At 40.8% G+C, this 24132-nt stretch overlaps 1 protein-coding gene across 1 annotated transcript in view; it reads left to right on the top strand.

Moving 5' to 3' along the window:
- The first annotated feature begins 2948 nt into the window (after nt 1-2948).
- DSCAM (DS cell adhesion molecule) overlaps nt 2949-24132 on the top strand; it is a 628177-nt gene continuing 606993 nt past the window's right edge. The window contains exon 1 of the mRNA XM_090031636.1: nt 2949-3066. Within this exon, the coding sequence (XP_089887762.1) occupies nt 2964-3066 (103 nt within the window). The 5' untranslated portion in view covers nt 2949-2963. The remainder of the gene's footprint in view (nt 3067-24132) is intronic.

The following is a 24132-nucleotide window of genomic DNA, read 5'->3' as shown; positions in this document are numbered from 1 at the left end:
AAAACTTTCTCACTAGCAGGAAGGTGAGGCACCGGAACAGGTTACCTAGAGAGGTGAAACCTCCATCCTTGGAGGTTTTTAAGGCATGGCTTGATAAAGCCCTGACTAGAATGATCTAGTTGGAGATGGTCCTACTTTGAGCAGGGGGTTGGACTAAACGACTTCTTGAGGACCCTTCCAACCCTCATTTTCTATGATTCTATAAGGATCTCCTGGCCCTGGCCCGGTGACTGTAGAGTAGAGGCTGGGAGCTCCCTGCTGCCAGGGTAGGGGGACATTGTCTCTGCCCAGGCTCCAGTGGTGGAGCTGGCCCCATCTGTAGGCAGCTTCTAGGGGCAGGGAGCAATGTCTCAAGCCCTGCCAGGAGTCATTGTCTCCTGGCCCCATGCTCCCTGCCAGCCCCTGGGCTAGCACCCTGGCTGTTTCAAGGTCCTGCTGCAGAGCTGCAGGGAGCAGGAGAAATCTGCTGCTAGGAGCAGCAAATCTGTTTCTGTGTCCCTGCACGTGTAGATGCATGCCAGGGAGAGTTTACTTTAGAGTACTTTATTCCTGAGTCAACTGCTCCCTGATTATTTGCACATGTAGACGCACCCACTGACACTAAAAAATAATTTCAAAGACATACAAAGTGATAATTAGGAAGTATGAGGAAAAAAGTTACATCTTCAAGAAAAGTCTTAAATACATTATCCAAAACAGTCTAAGAAAATACACAGACAGCCATTTTCAGTTTAGAACATGGGCATTTGAATCTCTTGAATTTGTAGACAAAAAGCATGATAAGATTCTGTTTAGGGAGAACAGAGTCCATATCAGTTTCCATTTATGCATTTGTCAAAGCCTCTCAGTCTTTGAAGTTCCTTCCTTAAAATTACTTTAGGCAGAAATTCAAAAGTGTGTGGTGGTTTCATCATGACATTTTGTGTGCATGTGATGCACCAAAATTCAAATATCAGTTGGCCAATTTTTATTGTATTACAGAACACTTTAAAAATTGGTAAATCTTGGCTCTGTATCAACTAAGGCTCTGATCTATGCAAGTAGAGGAGTGCACATTGCAGCTGAAAATGTGCACATATGGTTGTGTAGCAAGCCATGTGTTGCTCAGGGAATCCCCAAAGTAGTCACATTCCCCTCCAGGGGACAGTGTCTGGCACCAAAAAGTAATTCTGATAAATAAACAATCATCAGTGTTGTCATAAACAAATGAAAGAAAGAAATGACTGTAATCTCTGTGAAAAGTAGCTGTTGCTGGTTGGCTTAACCATCAGTCATCCTTTGTCCCAACTGGTAGACCATAACATTAAAACAGTTGTCCATAGAGACCAACTGCCCAGCTCACCTAGGCCTAGATATAAAGCCAAGACTATAAGTCTCATGGTGTTTCTTCCTTTTCCCAAACCAATATCAAGAGCATTAGATCTCCCATTATGCCAGTTATCATGCAACCTCTGTCAATAAACTTTATTCCCGGCAACAGAATTATGAATCCCATAATTCTGGTCTCGGAAATATGTGCCCCATCCTATCACCCCTACCCTTCTGGCAATGGTTACCAAGTCCTCTCAAGTAATGGCATAACATGTACCCTGTAAAAACTGGAACATGGTTCTGGCATGGGAGGGGAAGAAAGTGAATACAATGGTTGATTAGCATACAATTTGTATTTGGTAATTATATGAGATATGTGGGATCCGGAGGAAAGGACTGGATTCAAGATCTATCAACTTTACCCCACAGCACATGGGTAGCAGGAAGAAAACCTGGCAGTAAGCAAAGTGAGAGTTGGGATGACTCTCTGATCTTTCCCTAGCACAGCTAAAAGTGAATGCAGCTCTCCACTCTCAGAATCTCAGCCAGGTGGAGGGGTTATTAGAGTTTGATGTATCGTTAACTGAATAGCCTACCACAAAGTTGGACTGACCAGATGGGTAGGCCATGGATACCCCAGCATTCAACCTGGAATGTTCCTAGCAGCAGACTTAGCCTGTTCAGCTATTACCCTGAGAATCTATCCTGACAGAGTGGAAGATTCAGGCAGATGACCAAGTTGAATTATTCTTGACTTTTACACATAAGGTTGATTAAAATCTGTGGACCGGACCCTCAGATAGCATTAATGGGTATAGCTGCATTCCATTTAAGGGGCTTCTTTGTAATTGTGAGGGCTAGAGACTTTTTGTTTTTAAACAAAAACTGAAGTTTATAGAAACACCCCCCTCCAGCAGGTGGAGCTTTCAAAAATCAGTGAATATTACAAGGATCCTTCAACTCTTCTCTCTCCGTCATCCTAAATATCTTGTGATTATTTTTCTCCCACCCTTCTGATTCTTCTATTATCCTCATTGCTGCTTTTACCGGAAGAAACTCAGTAGTTTAATTCTGCAGAAGCACTGTTGTGGAAGCTTAGTCATGTCCAGGGTATTGTGTACCCTCTGGTAAAGAAAACACTCAACTTGTGAGTGATGTGCCATATCAGATTCTAGACATTCAGCATGATGAGAGAGCTAGATGCTTCTGCAATAATATTAGAGAAACAAGTGGTTTTTGAGGTGTTTCTTTTTCATGGATACTGTTCAGATTGGCTCTACAAAATTCGTTCTCCTTTCGTTACTCTTAGGAAGGTTAAATTCTAAAAATATCCTTTATCCTGGGTGATTTATGTAAAGACTGTAGCAGGGTATGACCCTACCAAAATGGACTGGCAGTTTCTACTGTATTTTCTGTAAGGTGCGTGGAGGTGGAAGGGCTGGTGGGCATCAGCTCATCTTCTTCAGATTTCCTTTATATGGCCAAAAAGGGCCTTACCTCCATTGTCTCCTTGAACTGATACCCATTTGCTATACCAGTTAAACTTCTTTTTCCTTGTCTTGTCTTTGCCTTCTCACAAATTCAACAAAACTGTTTCTTCCATTTTAGTTTTACGGGAACCCTATACTGTCCGTGTGGAGGACCAGAAAGCCATGAGAGGCAATGTAGCGGTCTTCAAGTGCATTATCCCCTCCTCTGTGGAGGCATACATCACTGTTGTCTCATGGGAGAAAGACACAGTCTCACTTGTCTCAGGTAAGCTTTAATGGCTTTCTTTTTCTGCTGTATGTGGTTTCTGTGTTTTCTATAACGCTTGATGTTTCCTTTAAAGTTGATGGTAACTGAATGGTATTTCATCTTTCCTTTAACGTACTGCATGTTAGCACTGATGCATCTACATGATTAGGTGTGACATGAAGCTTTCAGACAGCTTTGGGTTTTTTTCTAGCATGCTTCTTGGGAAATTAACATGTACTTTGTTATATACCAGACATAAAATCAGAGTTTCCTGGAATTGTGGCATAGACTTGATTTTATTTTTGTAGAGAGTCCTGTGAGCTAGAGAATTTTTGTTTTTGGAATGTCATAACCTGTTTGTTGATTGTTTCCATTTTTAGTGGTGATATTTTTAAGGATGAAAAGAAAGAGCAAGTTAAATTATTTGTAGTTTTGTTAAAGGATGCATACAATTGACTCCTATACTTTAATACCTGACACCTTTTGTCTCAGGTATAGCTAGAAGCTATAGAAGCTTAGACGCATTGTAATTTACATTGCATGCCAAATGTACTCATGAATACATTGAAGTTAAACTGTATTTTATTAAAGGAACTATCTTCCCTACTATGTATAGTGACAGCATACTTTGCAACTGGGAAAGTCTGGAAAATTTATTCAAATAGAGGATTTCAGAGTAAGGCTTCTGCAAAATATCCAAAGTGTACTACGTTTACTTATACACCAAACAAAGATTTCCATTTAAAAACATCTATTAACCTGATAAGACCTCACAAAATGGATACTGGAACTAAGACTGAAACCCTGGCTCCATTGAAATGGTAGATAGAAGTCTAGTCATTGATTTCAGTGGAGTTAAGATTTCACCCTAGAATACATTTTCTGGCTAGCAGAAGAATTCCATAGAATAATGAACACTATACATAGACCATCTGTTGAAAGTGTACATCCCTGTATTATGACTGTATTCTATTTTATCCAGAATGCAGCAGCTATTTTACATGCAAATGATATATATACACAAGATTTGGAGTTCTTTGTTTCTATATAACTTGTATTCTGAGCTTCACTACCTGTTTGTAATACACCTGTCATTTAAACAATTTCCTCCTTATAGTTCTATTCAGACATGATAATAATAGACTCGACTGGTACTGAATTGATGTATCTTTAGTAATTGATCACCCTATCCTGCTGGGTTGGTATAGTTTTTAAGTACAGTAAATCCATCGTGGGTGGGCATGTTTATTTGCAGGGCTTCATGGATATCAGTGAGCATACATGTATATAATGACTTGCCTGCACATCCAGTAGTACGATCTGGGCTATGAGGTTTTCAAAACATATGCTAGTATAGCATCTGGCATAATGATGTGGTTTAGTGCTTGAGTATTGAGAACTAGATTTGATCCTCCGTCTTTACAAATATCTTGTTATTAATAGAACCTTTTAAAATAATGAAGAAATATAATTAAAAATTGCCAACAATGTAGTTACATAAGTTTCTATTTCATTCCTATTACTCTTAAAATAGGCTATTAAATAACATTGCTTAATTCTTGTTATCCACTAAGTTTGCCATTAACTATTGTAATATTACTTGAAGTTTATTTAGTCCTCATTTTCACTTCAGATTAGCATGAAAAATTTCTCTACCAGCATCATTTTTCCCTTCAGAACCTGATTCTTTCTCTATTGTGTATACAGACTATTTTTGAATCACTTAATTGCCTTCACCAAATTCTGCAATTTGAAGTATAGTTTATTTTTCTGCAGGCATTGTAGAGATATCTTGGCTGCATAGTAGGGCTGTACGAAGCTTCAGTCACTGATTTGGCAGAGATTTGGTCTGATACCTCAAGGCAGCAGGAGGCTCATGAATGCTGTGATGCTGGGGAGGATGGAGCATCCCATGGGAGTGCAGGGGAGTCCCCAACACACTCGGCAGTGGGCCCAGAAGTGGATCAGAAGCACTTCTGGTCCAGGTTCACCAGGAAGTGTGCGGGGGACCCCCCCGGGCTCGGTGACTGGTGTCTCTTGGGTCTTGGGGAGGCACCTGGGGTCCCCCCCGTGGCCAATCACCAAGCCAAGGGGGACATGGGGGGGGCATCCTCCATGCTCGATGGTGGACCTGGAAGTGGACCAGAAGTAGTTCTGGTCCACTTCCAAGTTTGCAGCCGAGCACAAGGGAGGGGTGGGGGGTGGGTTTCCATCTGCCCCACCATTGCAAAATTCATGAACCGCGCCTCATACCTCGAGCTATGTAGAAAAAACGTATAAGTTGTGTCTGTCTCTGAATCGCTGATTCTCTGAATCAGCATCGAATCTTCAGATTCAGGTAAATCAAATCAGGACAGTGATCTGAATCAATGAATTGAATCACTGTCCCAGATTCAGATTTGGCCCAATAAAATAGTCAATAAAACTTTAAGCAGTCCCAAAGCATGTGAAGTGTCCAATAGAACAGATGCTAATTTAACATTTGCACTTAGCCTAGCTCACCATGTGATGTAAAATACTCTGTAAGATCTGATTCCTGAGATAAAAGTAGAGCATGGATTCAATAACACATCTTTATTTACCTGCTATTGTTCTGATAAATTCTTCAATGCATGTTAAAATGGGGTGAAGAAACATCAATGCAGTCTAATCAGAATGATTGTAGATTTTTGCTGTTTCTACTCTCAATATTTTAACAGCAACTTAATAGTGAGATTTTAAAAATAACCCAAATCTCCCCTGCATGTGCTATATAAGCCTTGAGTTCTGCTCATGATCAGTTCAACAATAATATGGCCACAAACTCAAAAGGTGAATAGTGATTAACCTCACAGTCTCAGTTTCCCACTGCCGATGAATAGGATGCTAAGATATAACAGGACTATTGAGTTGTTTTCCACTAATGATCAATATCTTGAAGAAAGAATATCATATTCTTACTTGGATATCAAATATCAGCACAACATTTCTACCTCTATCTGAAGAACTTTAGTGAAATGGTGATAAGAAATGTGTCATGGTATATTTTTTGTTTTAGATTTTACTATTAAAATATTAGTGTCAGTATGAGATTAAAATATGACTGATTGTTTGTGATTCATCAAAAGGGAAAACTAAGATGAGCAAAAACCACTTCAGGGATACTGTTAGAAGTATATACATTGAAGATGATCATAATTTGTACTGGACAAAGTGTCTGTGGAATACAGTAGGGTATTGTATTAGGGGAAAAAAACTACAAAAGAAGAGAGCTGCAAAGGAAATGTTCCATAAGATGTGTGATTCTTGTTTAAATAAACATATGTAAGACTGCAGGCTTAGACTTCTGGACAGAAATGTGAGACCCCTTAAAAATCTAGCTTTCCAACTGGGTGCTCCACATTCTTATTTCAGAGAAGGGTTTTTGCTTTGAATTATATTTGTATAAAATACTTTTAGATATAATCCAGAGTAAATATTTCAGATGCTTCAATATTTGGGTGTGCATTCTGAATTTTAGGATAAAGGGATTTTCAGATGAGCCACAACTCCTTCTTTCAGACACTCAATTATTACACAGTATGCTTGGTGTCTTTTTCTTTTTTCATGTAAATACAATTCTTTGAGTGCTTTTCTCCCTCTCTCTCCCATCCCTCTTTTAATGTATTTCTATTTATTATAATAACAAAATCTAGTTTTCAGGGAGAACACTTGTACTGGGTGCATCTGCACACAGGCTTTACTGCGGAATAGACCAGTGAGCTCCACAATAAAGCATCATTGTCTATATGTGTGACAGTATAGGGTGCAGTAAATTAATTAACTCTGCCATGGGATAGTATCTTACAGAGGACTAATTTACTGTGCTGAAACACATGTGTAGAGGCTGACCACGGACGTAAATTGCGCCCAGTTAGTCCAGCTAGCCAGGGGGGCCTGTTCTGTCCTTGTTCAAATTGCTGCTGTCCCAGTGTCAATGTAGATACGGAGCCTGGGAACAATTTTCTCCAGCTCAAATGGTGCCAGAGTTTATTATGTTGCATTAATTGCATATGTAGATACACCCGTTGTGTTTTACCTAAGGCCCTTGTTGTTTTTATACTGATGCACCCTATTGTACCGTTGCTCATTTTATGGCTTGCTTCTATTTTGTTAGTACATTGAGAGCTACCACTGAAATTGTTTGAGAGCACAAGGTTCTCCATGGTGACTTACAATATATTATAATTTGTAGGAGATGTCTCTTTATGTTTTGGTTCCAGTTACATGACAGTTGTAGTTTTGCAAGGATGACAGCATAGAGAGCAATTTGGAGTTATCCCCAGTAGTAGTTTCAGATAATTTCCACGGCAGTTGGGATTCTCCTTTATCTACAGTGCTAGATATCTGTATTTGGAGCCCAAGGTGCTGAAGTCCCTGAAATCCTAGCATACAAGAAGAGCAACTGACTGTAAAATACTTTTGTGTCCTTGTAACTATCAAATAGCATGGATAAGTCGAAGTCTCTGAATGTGTCGCCTTTCTCCCTCCTTAGTTCCAAGCACCCTGAATGTTTATCATCTAGGGGTTTCATGTAGAGATCCCTTACCTATATTTGCATTCTTCAGAGGATGACTGTCCCTATATATCTTTCTGTTGTTTTGCAAGTTAGGGTTTCGGATTCCATTGACAGGTACCATATAAGAGCCTAGGTGATATGAAAGAAAAAAAGGTGTGTGGAAAAAAAATGACATGTTCTTTAACAAAAGTTTTCCCCAATCTGCATTTTTTTACAAACATTTTATAATTAAAATGATAAAAATACCTTTCAATGTAAAAATCGAAGAACATTCAATTTTACAAATGATCAATAGCATTGATTATTTTTATTTCTCTCCTCTGTGCCACCACTCTCCTGGTGACAATATGGAAAAAGAGGGAAGATTTTTTGGGGGTAGGGAGGAGAGGTAAAGGGATGGCAGTAAAAATGGAGGAGAATTTTAATTTCCATGTTTTGACTGGAGAAAAAAAGCTACAATTTCCATAGAATTGTTTACTTTTGATAGCCATTTTTAAGAAAATGGTCCTTCAGGGGACAAAAATTCAACCAATTCTGATGTATAAATCCTTAGGGATTTAGGAAGAGACAGCAGTAAATTCCTGGAATTGCCAGCCAACTTCAAATATTTGCCCATTCATGTTTTCTAGTGAAAAAAGTCCTCAAATGATTACATCTTTCTCATAGTACATGTTTTAACATCATCATAATATTATTTAAAAAGTGTCAAACCAAAGAGCTGTGGGTGTTCTGGAGCAGCATGAAAGGGCTTAAATCCTTGAAATCATAATCTTTGAAGGCATCATAGCATCATATGTAAGACCCAGATGTGCTTTTTAGTGAATTGTGTCCTGCAAGCCAAGACTTTGAACTATTTTTGAACTTCATATCCAAGGAATCATAATAGCTGATGTGTTTGCTTGCCACTTTTCTTTCAGTACTCACGTCAACAACCAGCTTTTGTAAAATGCTCTTTAGACCATGCTAAACATGAAAGATGGAGTGCTCATCTCTTATAGTGTTTAGTGACCAGTAGCTAGCTTTGCACCAGCTACTCATGTGTCTGAGGATTTTTTTCCCTACTTACTGTTCTTCTTAATGAAATTCCCTCCATACACTCCAAGTCTTGGAAGCTGGCTCAGTTCAGTATTGACCTTGGAACCACTGTAAACAATTTAGGCCCCACAGGGTATAAAGGATTCAGAGAAGCACAACTGTGCAGTGACAGTTGGGGGAAAAAAAACATTTACAGTAGCTTTTTAAAACTATGCAGTGCTTGAGTTGTGCCACGTTTTCTGCTGCCTGTGTTCAGCCTCCAGGAGGATACTAGTGCTTGGGGCTGCTCACAATTCTGACTTGTTGCTGTGAGCAGTTTAGGCCTAAAATAGCAAAGTCAGACTGAAGAAGATGGCAAAGAAAACATGTCACAGTTTTGTTTCTCCCTGGTGGAGAGTAGAGAGCAGCATATACTCCTTAAACCATTAATCATTTCCTGAGCTTAGTGGAAGAGTACAAGAATGGAGACTGAAGAGATGAAAGGAGTACCCAAGAGGTTATTAAAAGCAGTGAGTGAAGAACACTGGAAGAGACAAAGTAAGGACAAGACTGAGGTATATAAGTAAATGAGGAAGAGTGGTGGGAAAATACCAAAGAGGTGCATCTCCACATGCAATTAATGTACAGCAATAAACAATGTGCAGCTTTGGCATGTGCTGCTACTGCCCTGGCTCCGGCTTTTTTTCCAAGAAGTCTGCCATGACTCCCAGGATCCCCAGGCTATGTTCTGGGGTGCTCAGAGGTGCTCCCAAGGTCCCCGGCTTTAGTACATGGCTCCAACCACCCCACAGTACTGTTTTGAAATTAAAGTGTCATTTTGAAAATTCAAAATGTTTTGTTCTGAAAGTGTCAAAACAAAAACATTTGGACTCTTCCAATTTTTTTCCTTGGCCTCCAAAACCATATTCAGAAATGATTTGAGCCGTTCTTTTGACAATTTTTTTGTTGATCAAAAAAATTACAAAGATCTACTTTATAGGTATAGCCACAAACAGTCTTTTCTTTTCTCTCCCCTCCCCGCCCCCAACTTCACTCCCCCAGAACTTAGGTTGTCTGGGGATCACAAATTTAATTGTAATATTGTCTACTTCACGTGATGGAAAAAAGCAGATAAGGAAAATGGAAAAAACAGGAAAAACAATGGTGAAAAGACAGGGGAACAGGTAAGCCAAGGCAAATGGAAGAAAAATAGAAAGTGTAAGGAAAGAAATAATCTATTAATCTTGTACCTGTTATGTTGCAACATTTTAATATTGCAACATATGAAATATATGTGTATATATAACTAATATATATTTTGTTTTTACCCATTTTTTCTATTTTGAGTACCACTTACCTAGATGTTGAGAATTGATGGGTTTTGAGATTTTAAGGGGTCTGTATAGCTTATCCAGAAAAAAGGGTGATTTAGAGGTCCGTAGTCATTTCAGCCCAATTCTTCGTCATTTTTACTATCTACTTACAACCCTTGAAAGGGTCTGGGTGAACAATATATAAGGTATGGCCAATTAAAAATTAGAAAAAGAATAGGGACAGTAATTACTGTGGATGATGAGGTTTAAACTAAGCAGTGAAAGAATATCAGCTTTGACTGAAAGGTAAGTAATATATGAATGGTAAACAAGTCCCTGAATAGCTTTGCTTGACATGAAGATGACAGCTGATGAGTCTATAAGCCACAGTGCTTTCCATTGGTAATAGATTAGACACAGTGAATGGACAGAGCCTTGAGTATATCTACAATGAGCTATACTGACCTGAAGTTAATGTAATGACCTGTATTATTTATTTATACACCATTTTTCAAATTTTTACTTTAAAAGGCTTAAGAGCTTTTAGATCTCTTGCCATGAATAGTTCTATTAATTGCAAGAGTTGACATTAATCAATTCATATTTCCCAGGAGTTACCAGATGGTGGGCACATGTACACGAGCATTAATGCACTATTGCTACTACAGCTTAATATGAGGTACTACATAAATGTACAGTAGCTGTTGCATACTACATAATGTGCAGTAGCAATGGTGTGCAGTCTTTTGGTGATGCTTAATGCACAGTAGACTAATTCTACTGTGTATTAGTGCATTAGCACAGTTTTTGCTGTGATGTGCTAATGCACAGTGGAATTAATCTACTGTGCATTAAGGGTCTTGTGTAGAGGCACCCAGGGTTATCTAAAATAGAGCACTGCAGTCTTCATCTACACTTAGATTTGGCAGTTATGGCAACACATTTAAGCCATACAAAGGCACGTTTATTGTATTAAATGGTGATCTGAATGCTCAGCCTATGGCAGTCCTGCAACATGTGAATGAACTGAACCTGGGTTAAGGACTTGCAGCAGATGCACAGTGGACTGTGAGCTCACCAACTGGTAGGGGCAGGTCTAACCAGAGCCCATGCCTTTGCATGGCTCCAGAGTCCAAGGGGTGAATGTGGCTGTTTGCCCTTCCCCTCCCTCTGCCTCGCCAATTAATTCAGCAGCAGGTGAAAGGAGGGGGGTGAGTGACAGTAGCAGCACTCCTGGGCTCCAGAACCTCAAAAGCAGGGGTTCTGGCCAGACTCTGTCCTAAGAGTTCACATGAATCACTGCAGTCCCTCTGGATTTCCCTGTTATGGAGCCAGACTGATTTCAGTGGAGCTCTGCATAGGATCAGCTGGACCACGCATAGCATTACAAGATCTTATTTTGTTTTATTTTGCCATAGTGTTATTTTGTCACCTATTATGTATTTTAATACCCATTGTCATGAATAGGTTATTTTCAGCACTGTTGCTGTCTCTTACAAGGAATATCTGTGCTGTAATATTCTACCCCAGAGAAGGTACCTGAACTTACTTTTATTTTTTTCAAATTGATTCTCATTTCCTTGTTCGATTATTTGTTGTAACTACTTTAGTTCCCATTATACTAATTTCCGCCAACTTGCTGGTGTTCATAACACCTCCATATAAATACTGTTTAGGTGCTAATTTAAGATGCTGTTTATCTTACCATTATTAGAGGTTTAAAAAGTTATGAAATAAGACTGGACTGATGACTATCCTTCATGGTAGCCCACTGAACTCTTTTCTCGTACTTGACATGAAACATTTGTACCATTCTTGTTTATTTACAGCTTGATTTGTATAACTTTACTTGCATGATCCAGACAAGTTGAATGAAATATTTCAGGGAAGATTTTGAGCTGTTGTCCAAATGCACAATTCTTCCATGCTTCTTAAAGCTGGGAATGGACTGAGTACACAGGTGGCCCTGGGTGAATCTGTTGGTGGGATCTAGCTCTAAGTTACCAATTGTATTAAAAACAGTAATATTGCCATCACTTCTTCCTTGTTAAGCCATGCTTTTAATTGTTATTGTTCCAGATACCAGTGAGTAGACACTGAATATTCTCTGGGTACCCTGGGTTTTCTAGATTATTCTATCAAAATTCTGAGTCCAACTGGATGAAAATGTCTTCTGAGCAATGACAGCTATGATTTGAGGAAGTGAAACTGATGAATCAGCTCATTCATTTTAATAGGCATATGCCTTACTACTCTTACCCTATTATGCCATAAAGCCTTTGTCTATGCATCTGTGGATTTCATAATAGTAAAATGTAGACATTTTCACATGCAGTGATGTTTGACCTGTATTCTTATTTTGACATGGAAGTCAATTTTTAATAGTTGACATCTGGATTCAGCCTGCAGTAGTATATTCTAGTGAAGACTTAAGCAATCTAATTGATCTGAAGTAAAACAAGTGCTCTATTGGGACTAGCACTGCTGGGTAAACCAACACAGTTTTAGAAGTTTGGATGGGCACCCAAAATGCGGTGATTACCCTGACTCATCTTCCCCTCTGGAAAGTTAAACTTGAACCAAAAAGCTCTGTTTAAAGATACTCTGGTCTCTTTTTGATAAAGGGTACTTCCTGATTTCATTCAAGCTAAGACATAAAAGCTCCTTTTTCATTTTGCTGCTTCATTTAGGTTTCTTAAAAACAGAGTCACATCAAAATACTGTCTTATTTATTTATTTCTGTCTTTAATGGATCTATGATTAATAAAAATAGAGGAAGACGTTTTTGGTTGGTCAGATGCTGATTCTGTCATTGTCTTGATTGTAGTGACATGTTTGCACCCGTCGGGCTTCGATCATCTGGTCACGTGCCACCCAGCTTTGGATGTGTATGGTTGTCCGTCGCTCTGTCCCTGTAGTCTTGTAGGAAGGATGTCCCTCCCCGGGGTAATCTCTTCCCCAATCCTGCTTGCCACGACTTCGGTTATTCTTTCAGTGGTGGGGTCCGACTACCGGGCTTGTATGTGTCTGGGACCTCTAGGTGGCAGTCTTCTGTGAGGTTCCCCTATACCTCGCCCTGAATCCAGCCATGACAGATCACTGATGTCTCTCTCATCCTGACCTCCACTTGCAGGTATTCTGGAGTCTCCTGAAGTTATGTAATTGGCCTAACCCAATTACCCAAATCAGAGTTATGCTTTAGAGGTCTGCATGGGCATCTTGATTCTTTATACAACAAAACCCTTCTTCCAAATGAGCCAACACTATGGCTCTATGCCACAAACCTCCCAACCCCTCCAAAGGTGGGAAACAGAAAAACACAAAAAAAAGAATACTATCAATACCCATGGCTTCCTGACTACACCAAAATGGGCCAGCCTAGCCCAGGAGTTCCTAACTGGCCTTGTCCTATATATGCACATGCCTGGCGACTACCACCTTCTCCCTTCCGTACGGTGGGTCATCTGTGAGTTAGCTGGACCCTTGATGATCCCTCCAGTTCTACCTACTTTGTGTTCCTCATCAGGCACCTTTTTGCTGCTGGAGCTTGTCTCCTGCAGCCCCTCCTGCTGCTTAAGCTTTTCATTACTTGCCTGGGGCTGCTCCTGGAGCCTGACTGAACCCGCACCGATCCCACCTGGCTTGACTCCTTGGGTTTTGTTGCTCTCCCTTCTTCCTCGGGGCCAACCCTGGTTGCCCCCTTCATCCATATGATGTCTTGGATTCCCTCCCTTGGGTCCTCCGTCGGGATGCAATGTGTTGGCTTCCTCTCACTCTGGACCGTCGCTGGCGTCTTCCTCACAATGGACTTCAAGGCAGCCTTCTGCCCTGTGAGAGGTGGTCCTGTTTTCTCTAACCCCTAAAAGGGGTCCCGAGAATACCTCCCCTGCTGACACACTTCCCGGTCTCTCTCCTGCTGCCTCACTTATGACGCCTTTTATCTGACTGTGCTGGCTCCTCCCGTACCTCTCCACAACTGGCCACAGTTTTAAAAAGATGCGGCTAATGAACCGCGCGGGTCCTACCACCGCTTTCAGTTTCGCCACGGCTCCAGCTGCAGCTAAGAGATTCTTTGTCGTTTTCTCTCTCTCTTTGTCTTCCCTGGGGTGTTCTGGCCCCGAGGTATCCCCCTTGACCCCTCGGGGTCCTTCCCTTGTGTCCTTCCTGTGACAATGTTTTTTCTGTTCAGTTTGGCTAGGGACAAAAGTTGCACATAAACTGGTTTAAGTGACCAGAAATAGTTTAAACCTGTAACAGAACAGAAGTTCAATGCACATAAACCAGTTTCAAAATGGCTGAACCAGTTTGAGATAAACCTGGTTGAAAGTACTATCAGACTTAACTGATTGAGGTCAAACCTGTTTATGGCACTTCTGTCCCAGACCCCTTCCTGGATTAAGTTAAATAAGAGTCTCCCAGCATGCTGTTCAGCACTGGGCTGGGCTGTGCTTTCTGCTCCAGAGAGCAGGACTGGCCTCACCCCTCTGCTCTGTAGCTGGAACAGTGAGGGGAGAGGTACCCTGACAGGTACCTATCATGGTGTCCCAGGGAGTGACAGCCCCTTCCTGGTATGTGGGCTGTGCTGCTGGTGGGAACAGGGCAGGCAGAGCTGCTGCAACCTACATAAGGCAAGTGGCAGTGGTGGGTCTTGGAGGGGTAGCTGTAGGGGCTAAGCCAAAGTTTGGGGTGGCCATAGCCCCCTGAACCTCCCCTAGAGCTGCCACTGCAGCTGCTACTCATCCTGTGCAGGCTGTGGTGGCTCTGCCCACCCTGCTCCTGCCCACAGTGGAGTTCCCCCACTGGGAAGAGGCTTTCATTCCCCAGGAAACTATGACAGGAGCTGTTGCCCTGTCAAGGTCACCCCCCACTTCATGCTTTAGCAGCAGGGGCAGGGGCAGGGGCAGGGGTGTGGCCAGATCCTGGCTGGCATGGCCCCTAAGGTGAAGAGGTCAGGGAGGGGGTTTATTCCCCCTCCTCTTCCCTCCCCTCTCCTCCTGGGGGACCCCACCCAGGTCTGCCTGGCCAGGGGTGAGTGTTAGAGGTGGTGGCTGGGGCTGGCAGGCCCTGGCTGCATTCCCCTGCAGGGAAGAGGGTATAGAGGGGGGAATAAACCCCCTCCTTGCCCCCTTTGCCTTAGAGGGCCATGCTGTGCCAGTGTCTGGCCAGAGGCCAGGGTCTGGCCATGCTCCTTCCCTCTTCCCCCCCAAAAAACCTGGCAAGGGCTGCTTCTCCCCTCCCACTCCAGATACACCTTGGCTGGGGTCACTGCAGGCCAGGGTGGGGGTTTAAACCCCTCCCCAATCATACTCAGCCTGACAGGATCTAGCCCTCCATCAGCTCAGCTTCCCTCCAGCCCAACCATTGCAGAAGGGAATGGAGGTCTCACTCTAGTGCCCTCTGGCTTCTGGCCTGAGCCACTGAAGGCATGTGACTGGATTTCCAGAATCAAAAGTGAATGTCTATTCACTTGCTTGCCACTTCAATCTCTGCAGGTTACCTACAAAAATTGAACCAATTCAGACTTGGGCTTTTTGAGGCTGTACTTAGCCTTAAGTTTTAGATGAAATTTAGTCATTGCTTAATTAGGAATCCAGGATATTTTAACATCAGTGGGCTGAACTACGATAAGCTGGACTACTTCATCCTGACTTTGTGGGGAAAACACTATTTCATTGCGCAGAAATAATCAATCATCCCATGGAGATGCACTAACAGTTAAATATTTTTAGTATTCCATAATGATGGACTCAAGTTTTCTTTGCTTTTGCTAAGGATTCGCTAGAGAACTTGAAGCTGCTGTTTTTTCTATGAAGGAAGGGAAGGAATTCTTCAGAACTGAAGGGACTGATTATGCTTCCAGTGTCTTCCCTTTGCAACAGAATGTTGTTCTTTAATTCATATCTGTTTATTTTGAAGGGGTGTTTATTTTTAAAATTTATTCAAATTTTGTTAATGTTGAATGAGTAGAAATATTTTCTTCAGGGCACAGAGACCAGTGTGATTCCATGCTTTCAATTGGCTGAGTAGAGTGATCCACACAGACCTGTCAACAAAAGCAGGTCAGCAGGATTGAGCAAGGGAAAAAATCAATAACTCTTTGAATTAATCATGCAGCTGCCAGAGAGAATTATGGGTGCATGAAATGAAGTATGTAGGTATGTGTGGCACTATTTTTTTCTATCCCAGTTCAATCATTCCTTTCCTGTCCTTATGTTTCCCCCCATTTTAATGATCTTGTGTCTATACTTTCATCAAACATTCAACATTCATCTTAAAGCAACTAATGAAATTCAGATTACAGGTTTATTTCTATTACTTTTCCCTGTGCTGCTGTTTTGTCTCTCTGAGTTTTTTATTCACATTCAATATGAATTAATACAAGAGTTTTACTTCAGCATAGAACTAAGATTGCACATGCTGTGCAGTGAATTGGACTGAAAACAACTGATGCTTCAGTGCACAGAAGAGTTAAAAATTCATGCCTGCACTGCTGATGTCTCAGATCTGTCTTCATATCTAATTGAGCACTCCTGCAGCAGTGTAGTGGGGTATGAGCTTTAACCCCTCAGGAGAAAAAAGACCAGACATCTGCACTTGTGGAATGCCAGTCCAGCGTCCTCATCTGATATCCCTTTTCCTGGTTGTGTCACAGGGAGCCACAATGAATAAGTGTCATTATTAAAAGTGTGAGTTTTGAACCTTGGTTCCCAAACCTGAGCAGCAGTCAGAAGCAATCATGGAGAGCTAAAAATGAGGAAGGAAAGAAGGAATTATTTGACATTACAGAAATTCATAAGGTAACCAAAACTAATTCTGAATTAAGAGTGAAGCATTTGTGCTTTAAATTCTAAGCTTAATTTCACAACATTCTTTTATGAAGGATTTATCCTTCATTGCACTGCAGTAGCTTTAAGAGGATCATTTTTCCTCTAGCAAAAACTACAGCTTTATTACTGCCTGGTAATACAGACAGCTGATACGATTAATGCCCCAAAGCCTTAAATTGTACAGTCAACCTGCTTTGAGGAAGACACTTCACAACTTCCCATTGCACACACTATATTTTGCAGATGCAGAAATTTGTCAGCCAGAAAGATGTCTTCTTTGGCTGTCTTCCTAGGGATCAAGTCTGGCTGTGTTCCATTTGGGGTATGGCCCAGTACTCAATGTTCACTTTCACTGTGAATTCAAATTCATTTTCCTCTTTTATTCATTGGCTTTCTTTTCAAATAGACAGCGATATTCATAAAATCCCTGAGAACAATTACCCTGTTACTTGTGGTAGGTCAGGGCAAGTCAACTGAAGGATTATATATTCCTATAGAGGAAATTATGTTGACTTACAGCAATTTCTTTTAGATTGTGCTTCAGGGATGGGGGAGAGGGAATAGAGGGTGTATGTGCATGCATGTGTGCATGAGCTCACATGCATCAGGAAGTGGACAGGACAGGACTGTGATTTTTCCAAAATGTCAGTCCAGATGCATTCCAGATGTCCTTGGAGAAAAGGACATCTGTTGTATTTTAAAATTTAAAGGGGAGAAAATATTTTAAATATCTGTGGCAGGGGCTTGAGATTTTTTTCTTTTGAGCACTGTGCACAACTACATATGCAAGGTGCAATGGCCCAATAAGTAATAAAATATAGGGTTTTCAAGGGGTTTTATTTAAAGGTGCATAGAATTCTAGAATCATAAAGATGTAAGGCTGTAAGGGACCTCCAGGCCATCTAATCCAATCTTCTGCCTGAAGCAGGATCATGCCTATCCAAGTCTTCCTATACAAATCCACAATCTAGACTCTTTCTAAAACTATCATTGACTACTATTTTAGTCAATGATACTTTATTTTGTGCATTATTATCGACTACTACTTTAATACTTTATTTTGTGCATTTGATAGTGTTCTGAATGTAATGAACAGCTTCTCCTATATAATCCATTTTCCTATTTACCTATATGAGTTACCTATATAAGTGTTTGTGTGGGGGAGCGAGGGGGGAGGGGTTAAGCACTTAAAAAAAACCTATTTAAAAGTCAATTCCAAGTCTAGTACTGGAGACAACTTTTAATTATTTTAAACATAGTTAGAGTCCAGGTGATACTGATCCATAAAAAATACAAAATAATTTTGCATTTGAAATAAAGACTATAAAACCATATGTTGTTCTAAGCAAAGTAAGGAATTGATTTCAAATAAACCAGCCTTCTTTAAGCAAACCTCTAATTCAAAATAGAATAGCTGCATGACAATTTAGAACTATAAATTCAACTCTCTAAAAGTTTTTGCATATATTATATGCAGCATGGCTTTAATGATCTTTACATAACAATTTCTTCAGCTGAAGTCTTATATAACTTGGAATAATAATAACATGTATAAGCAATTAAAGGAGTGAAGAGGGAGACTGGAAGAAAGAACACTAGTGAAAAGACAGGAATGAAACAAAAGCCAATGTACTTGCACCTTGTAGTATTTAAGTATGGACACATTGAATAAGAGAATCCAGTGAAATAAAAGGATTTTTGGCCTTCATTTTCTTTCCACTCCCCCAACATTTTTTTGTTTGAGTTTTCTGAAACGTTTCTTCCTCTAAAATTAAGCCTTATTGTTATTCTTGACAGTAAAAGAAAACAACAGCAAAATGATTTTGCCAAAAAATAACACTAGAATTTTAGAACAAAAGCTGAAAGTTATGGAAAGCAACCATTTTATCACCATTTGTACAACAAAAGGCCAGCATTTTAAAGCTGAAACAGAGAAAGATCTTCCCTAGATATTAAGGTGATCTTTGAGATGCTGTGCTCATTTTAAAAATCTTCTAGTTTTTGCATGCCCCTTCTCTTTATATCCACTGTAATGTTACTGAAACAACAGTCTTCATAGTAATACTTCCCAGTTCTTTGATCATTAAACATTTTGATCATAAAGTATCTTTGATCATTAAGCATTTTGAGCCAGGTTTTAAAAGTGAGAGGAATTTAGAAAAAGTAAGTCCTTTGAGGACTTTGAAAATGAGTGTAAATAATGGTTCGTTGGATTTTGAAAACCTCCTTGGTGACATGCATTGAGTATTCATGAGGCAGTTAATATCAGAGGCATCACAATGTGGTTGGGTGCCTGCAGCTGCTGCCATGCACACAGGGGCAGCCATGACTTCTGGTTGTCACCACAATTACAAATGTGCCGCTGCAGCAACAGCCATTCCCCCCCTTCCCCACCCATATCCCCCCCAGGTTGGTGCCCAGAGCAATTGCTCCATACTAATGATGTCACTGAGTATTACTTTAATTTTACTTATGGAGAAATGGTGACCTCAGAGTATGTCCATACTGTTTTTCAAGCAGGCCTCACCATCTGCCTACACAAGTGCACATGATTAATTGAATCTTCTCCGTGTTCTAATTAGAATGCTCTAGCTTTACTGTGGTATCATGTGTATAAGCTTCCATGGGTTTAAAAATGGCTGCTGGGACACTTTAACTAAAACTTATCAGATGAGCTTTAGTTAAAGCATCCCATGGCCTTATTTAAATGTGCAGGGACTTAAAACATGTGGTGCTGCAGTGTTTTACTTAGAGTGGCTATCGGAGAAATATTCTAATTAAAACACACCCTCTCCAGCCCCGAGCACATGTGTAGACAGCCTCAGTGAATTCTCCAATTTGTTAGAAAAACTCTGTAGGAAAGTTATGACTAGAACTTGGTTGTTCTGATGTATAGTTTTCTGCTTTTCTGCTTCATTTCCATATGTTTCTGTATAAATACAGGGGTAACAAAAGTTGGCCTATAAGATATGGGAACTTTTTCCATTCATTTCCCCAACATCTTTAGCAATGATATGAAAAAATTATAATTAGGGAAACAATGGCAAAGTTACATTTTGGTGAGAGTGCAGTTTCTTTATGTAGTATTCATTAGTAAATCTTATCTTATGTGCACTCAGTGACTTGGATTCCTATTGACAGAACTCCTATTGACTTGGATTGGAGTCTCCTGTATCGGAGGCTCAGAAGGTCAAACTCACTGAGTGAGATGGTATGGGAAATCATTGTTGCTAAACCCAGCTGGTATAAAGCAGATAAAAAAATCTTTGCCTATTGCTGCACCACTTGTACATACTGTATATGATAATAAATGGTTTTAAAGAAGCAGGAGTGAGTATTGTAATAAAAAAAATGCTCTGAATATGTCAAATAAAACTAAACACTATGTATGTGTAATCAATTACAGTGATTTGCATTTAGAATTGGAAGGGTCTCTCCTCTTCTGTAATGATTATCTATAACTTGTGATTCATGCTTTATAGTGGCATGCTTTATAGCTAAAGTAGAAATTTTATCCTAATTAGAGCTGGGCAAATAGTATTTGATCAATTTTTTTTAGTTATTTTTCAGAAAAATGCATATTGAGGTTGACCAAAGCGATCAATGAATCCATTACACTGTTTTGAACCCTCTGCCCACCAAGAAAACCCTGATAATGTTTTGAAACCATTAAAATATTTCAATATTTTAAAAAACAAAATAATACAGTTTTTACGTTCAACATTTTCCTAAATTTAAACATAGGAGAAAGATATGTAACATTCTGTTTTCAGGTTAAACAAAGAATTCTGTTTTACCCACAACTTTCTTTCTTTCTTTTTCTGTACAGTTCAAGTTTTTTTTGTCTCCAGATAATGCCTGATCTGAATTATTAATGGAAGTTAAGTGATTTTACTGGGGGTTCCTCTAGCACTGTTAATTTCCCACATCTTTCCTTGAACTTGTTTGGGAAAGGAATGCTGAATATTTTTGGTCAGTTAAATTAACATATTGTGGATGTTTATAAACTTCTCCAGAATATTAGTGTAGAACATTTTATTTCCTCCTTACTAAAATCACTAGAGTACAGATGACTTGTATGTAGCAGTATAAGTTCATCATTCATCTGTTCTTCTTAAAAAAATGCTATTGCTGCATTCCTAATGGGAATCCATTTAGTTAAAAACACTGACATTTTTCATCTTCAGCTAAGCTGAAGGAATAGAAAGATCCCATATGCCACGGTTCAAGTGTGTACTGGCTGAAGAATAGTATATTAATGAAGAACACTGGCTAGAAAAAGATGTTGCATTTGTACCTGGATAAGTTGTGGCTGTATTTGTATGAGAACAAAAATATTGTGGCATATAAACACATCCCCCTTTTAATCAGGATTTAGTGAGTAACTGAATGCAGTGCTGCTTTTCTGCCATTGATTCAGTGATGAAGGATAATTGTACAGATGAACTTTTCAATATCCTGGGATAAACTGTTATTACCTCTTATCCAGGAAGCTTTTTTAGGGTGTATTGCAGGACAACAGACATGGACATCTGTATGCTTGCACTTTGTCCTGGGGTAAAATGGTTTATCCTAGGATAAATCCGACATCTGTTTGCAAACACTAAAATATAGGATCATGACTGTGCAGCTTCCTGACTAGATTTAGACTTTGCTTTGCTGTTCTACATATCAAACCATGTTTCAGGCAGGTCTGTTCTGAGGAACACACTATGGTTTGTTTTTTTTAATTTCTAAAGCTCCTGACCAGTATTTTCTTGTGTCCCCTTCATTACTGAAGTTAGTACGGACACTACTTTTACAACAGAACCTGGGATATTTCTTTAAAAAATAAAATTATGCAAAATAGAATGGACAAAACAGCTCAAACAGCTTGGGAAGATTGTTTTGGGGACATCTCACTTGTCATGAGAGACTCATGCTAGATAAACTAGTCTGGTGGTTTGGGTACCACCCAAACATGATGAAGAACCAGATTAAAGACCCCCCTCTGCCTTATTCAGAGCACTAGCCACCAGACTGAAAAATGTAGAAGTCTTTCTAATCAGAAGTGACCAGAAAGCCCTGCACTCCCAAAATCCAATCAAAATAAACACTTTATCAACACTAATACATCTCTTCAAAATATTGCAGCTTTGATGAAATATTCTTGTTCAAAAATGTTCTAACCAGCTCTATTTCTGGCCCACTGATTTGAGCCACTTATATGGTATAGACCTGAGCAACAGAGCTCTTAAACTGGTGTTAGACTTTGGTAAAGTTGATTGAAAAATTACCCGGTTGCCACCCTGGGGAATTTCACCAGTTCAGATGAAATATGTTGGCTTAATCTTTCTTTCATCAGGATGACTTTCATCATTCAGAAGGACAGTTGATGACATTATTTTGCTATTCATAGTGGTGTAATTGGGTAGGCACTGGAAATTATCACTAGCATCTAGAGGAAAAGGTGTTTAAGCACAAGAAATGACTCCAGACACTCTTGTGAATCCCTAACTATTGATTACTGTAAACAAATAACCAGCACTGTGGGTTATAAAGCAGACATCAATTATCTCTGTCATGTACTTTTCCAAGAGTTCTACCCAGGATCCCTTTTGAAACAATAACGTCCCATCCTTGAATGCAGAATGTTATTTGCTACTAACATAAACATGAGACCTTTTAAATTTTGCTTATACGGAGAGTGATTATAATTTATGGGCTATATCGTGGCATTTGTGCCACAGCCTGAGGTGGGGAGAGGCGGCCTGGGAGAAGAAAAGTGGGAATGGGAGCAATGTGAAAACTACTGTCCTAGGAAGATGGTGATAGAGATTGTGTTTGTTTGGGCCACTGTCCTCTGAATTCCCTAAGCAAGTGTAGTGGGCAGGAAGGAACAAACTTCTCTATTCATTTATAATCGGACAAGTTGCTCTCCACCCTATAGCATTTCAGTGCTGGTCTGAGGGATGGTGTGGGGGGAAGGCATTGGCCTTTCTTTTTCAATGTCCTGTTCTCAAATGAGGTTTGAGGATTGCCTGAGTGCTCCACAGTGCAGGGAGTACAAAGACAGCTCTCATAGGAGGCTTCTTCTACAACTGCAAAAGGTGGCTGGTGACCTTGCATAGCCAAATTAAAGTTTCTCACAATCTGCCCTTGTATATATACCTTGGGTAATTTGTACAATTAGGATTCTCTGCCCCCCTGTGAGGATGAGGGTTTGTGAACCAATGCAGCAGAAAAGAGTGGGACTACTGCAGTACTCCATCAGATTACTGCAGCTTTTGCTGTCCGAGCACTACTGGGGATCCCATCAGCTCTGGCTTCTCTCTGTAGCTGAAGACATAGGCAACTGGTGGGGGGGGCATGTGCCCCCCCGACAAGGCTGTTCCCCACCACTGATGCTGCTGGCGGCTTCTGCAGGTGCTCGGCAACCTGTCCCCACCGTGGACGCTGGTGGTGGCTTCTGCGGGTACCCACCAGGCCTGTCCCCACTGCTGCTGCCACTGCTGCTGGGTTTCATAGTTTCATAGTTTGTAGGGTCGGAAGGGACCTGAGCAGATCATCTAGTCCAACCCCCTGCCATGGCAGGAAAGAGTACTGGGGTCAAATGACCCCAGCAAGATGTTCATTTAACCTCCTCTTAAACACCCCCAGGGTAGGAGCCAGCACCACTTCTCTTGGAAGTTGGTTCCAGATCCTAGCCGCCCTGACTGAAGTAGTGCCTCCTGATATCTAACCTAAACCTACCCTCTGCCAGCTTGTGACCGTTATTCCTGGTCACTCCTGGCGGTGCTCGGGGGAACAGTGACTCCCCCAATGCCTGCTGATCCCCCCTGACTAGTTTATAACAGGCCACAAGATCCCCCCTCAGCATTCTCTTGTGGAGGCTAAACAGGTTCAGGTCCCGCAGCCTGTCCTCATAGGGCCTGCCCTGTTGTCCCCTGATCATACAAGTGGCCCTCCTCTGGACCCTCTCCATGCTGTCCGCATCCCTCTTGAAGTGTGGCGCCCAGAACTGGATGCAGTACTCCAGCTGCGGCCTGACCAGTGCCGCGTAGAGGGGGAGGATCACCTCCTTGGACCTGCTTGAGATGCATCTGTGGATGCATGCCAAGGTGCAGTTGGCCTTCCTTACTGCCTCTCCACACTGCCGGCCCATGTTCATCTTGGAGTCAATGATCACCCCCAGATCCCTTTCCGCCTCTGTGCTGACAAGAGGGGAGTTCCCCAACCTGTAGGTATGGTGCCGGTTGTTCCTCCCGAGGTGCATCACCTTGCACTTGTCTGTGTTGAAACCCATCCTATTCTCGTCCACCCACCCTTGTAACCTGTCTAGGACAGACTGTAGCCTGTTGCATCCTTCCAATGTTCCCACGTCCCCCCACATCTTAGTGTCATCAGCAAATTT

The sequence above is a fragment of the Crocodylus siamensis genome, chromosome 1 (genome assembly GCF_052110815.1).
Source record: "Crocodylus siamensis isolate JL-2025a chromosome 1, ASM5211081v1, whole genome shotgun sequence".
Lineage (NCBI taxonomy): Eukaryota > Metazoa > Chordata > Crocodylia > Crocodylidae > Crocodylus > Crocodylus siamensis.
The sequence above is the reverse complement of the archived record's forward strand: the minus strand, read 5'-3'. Positions and strand labels throughout refer to the sequence as shown.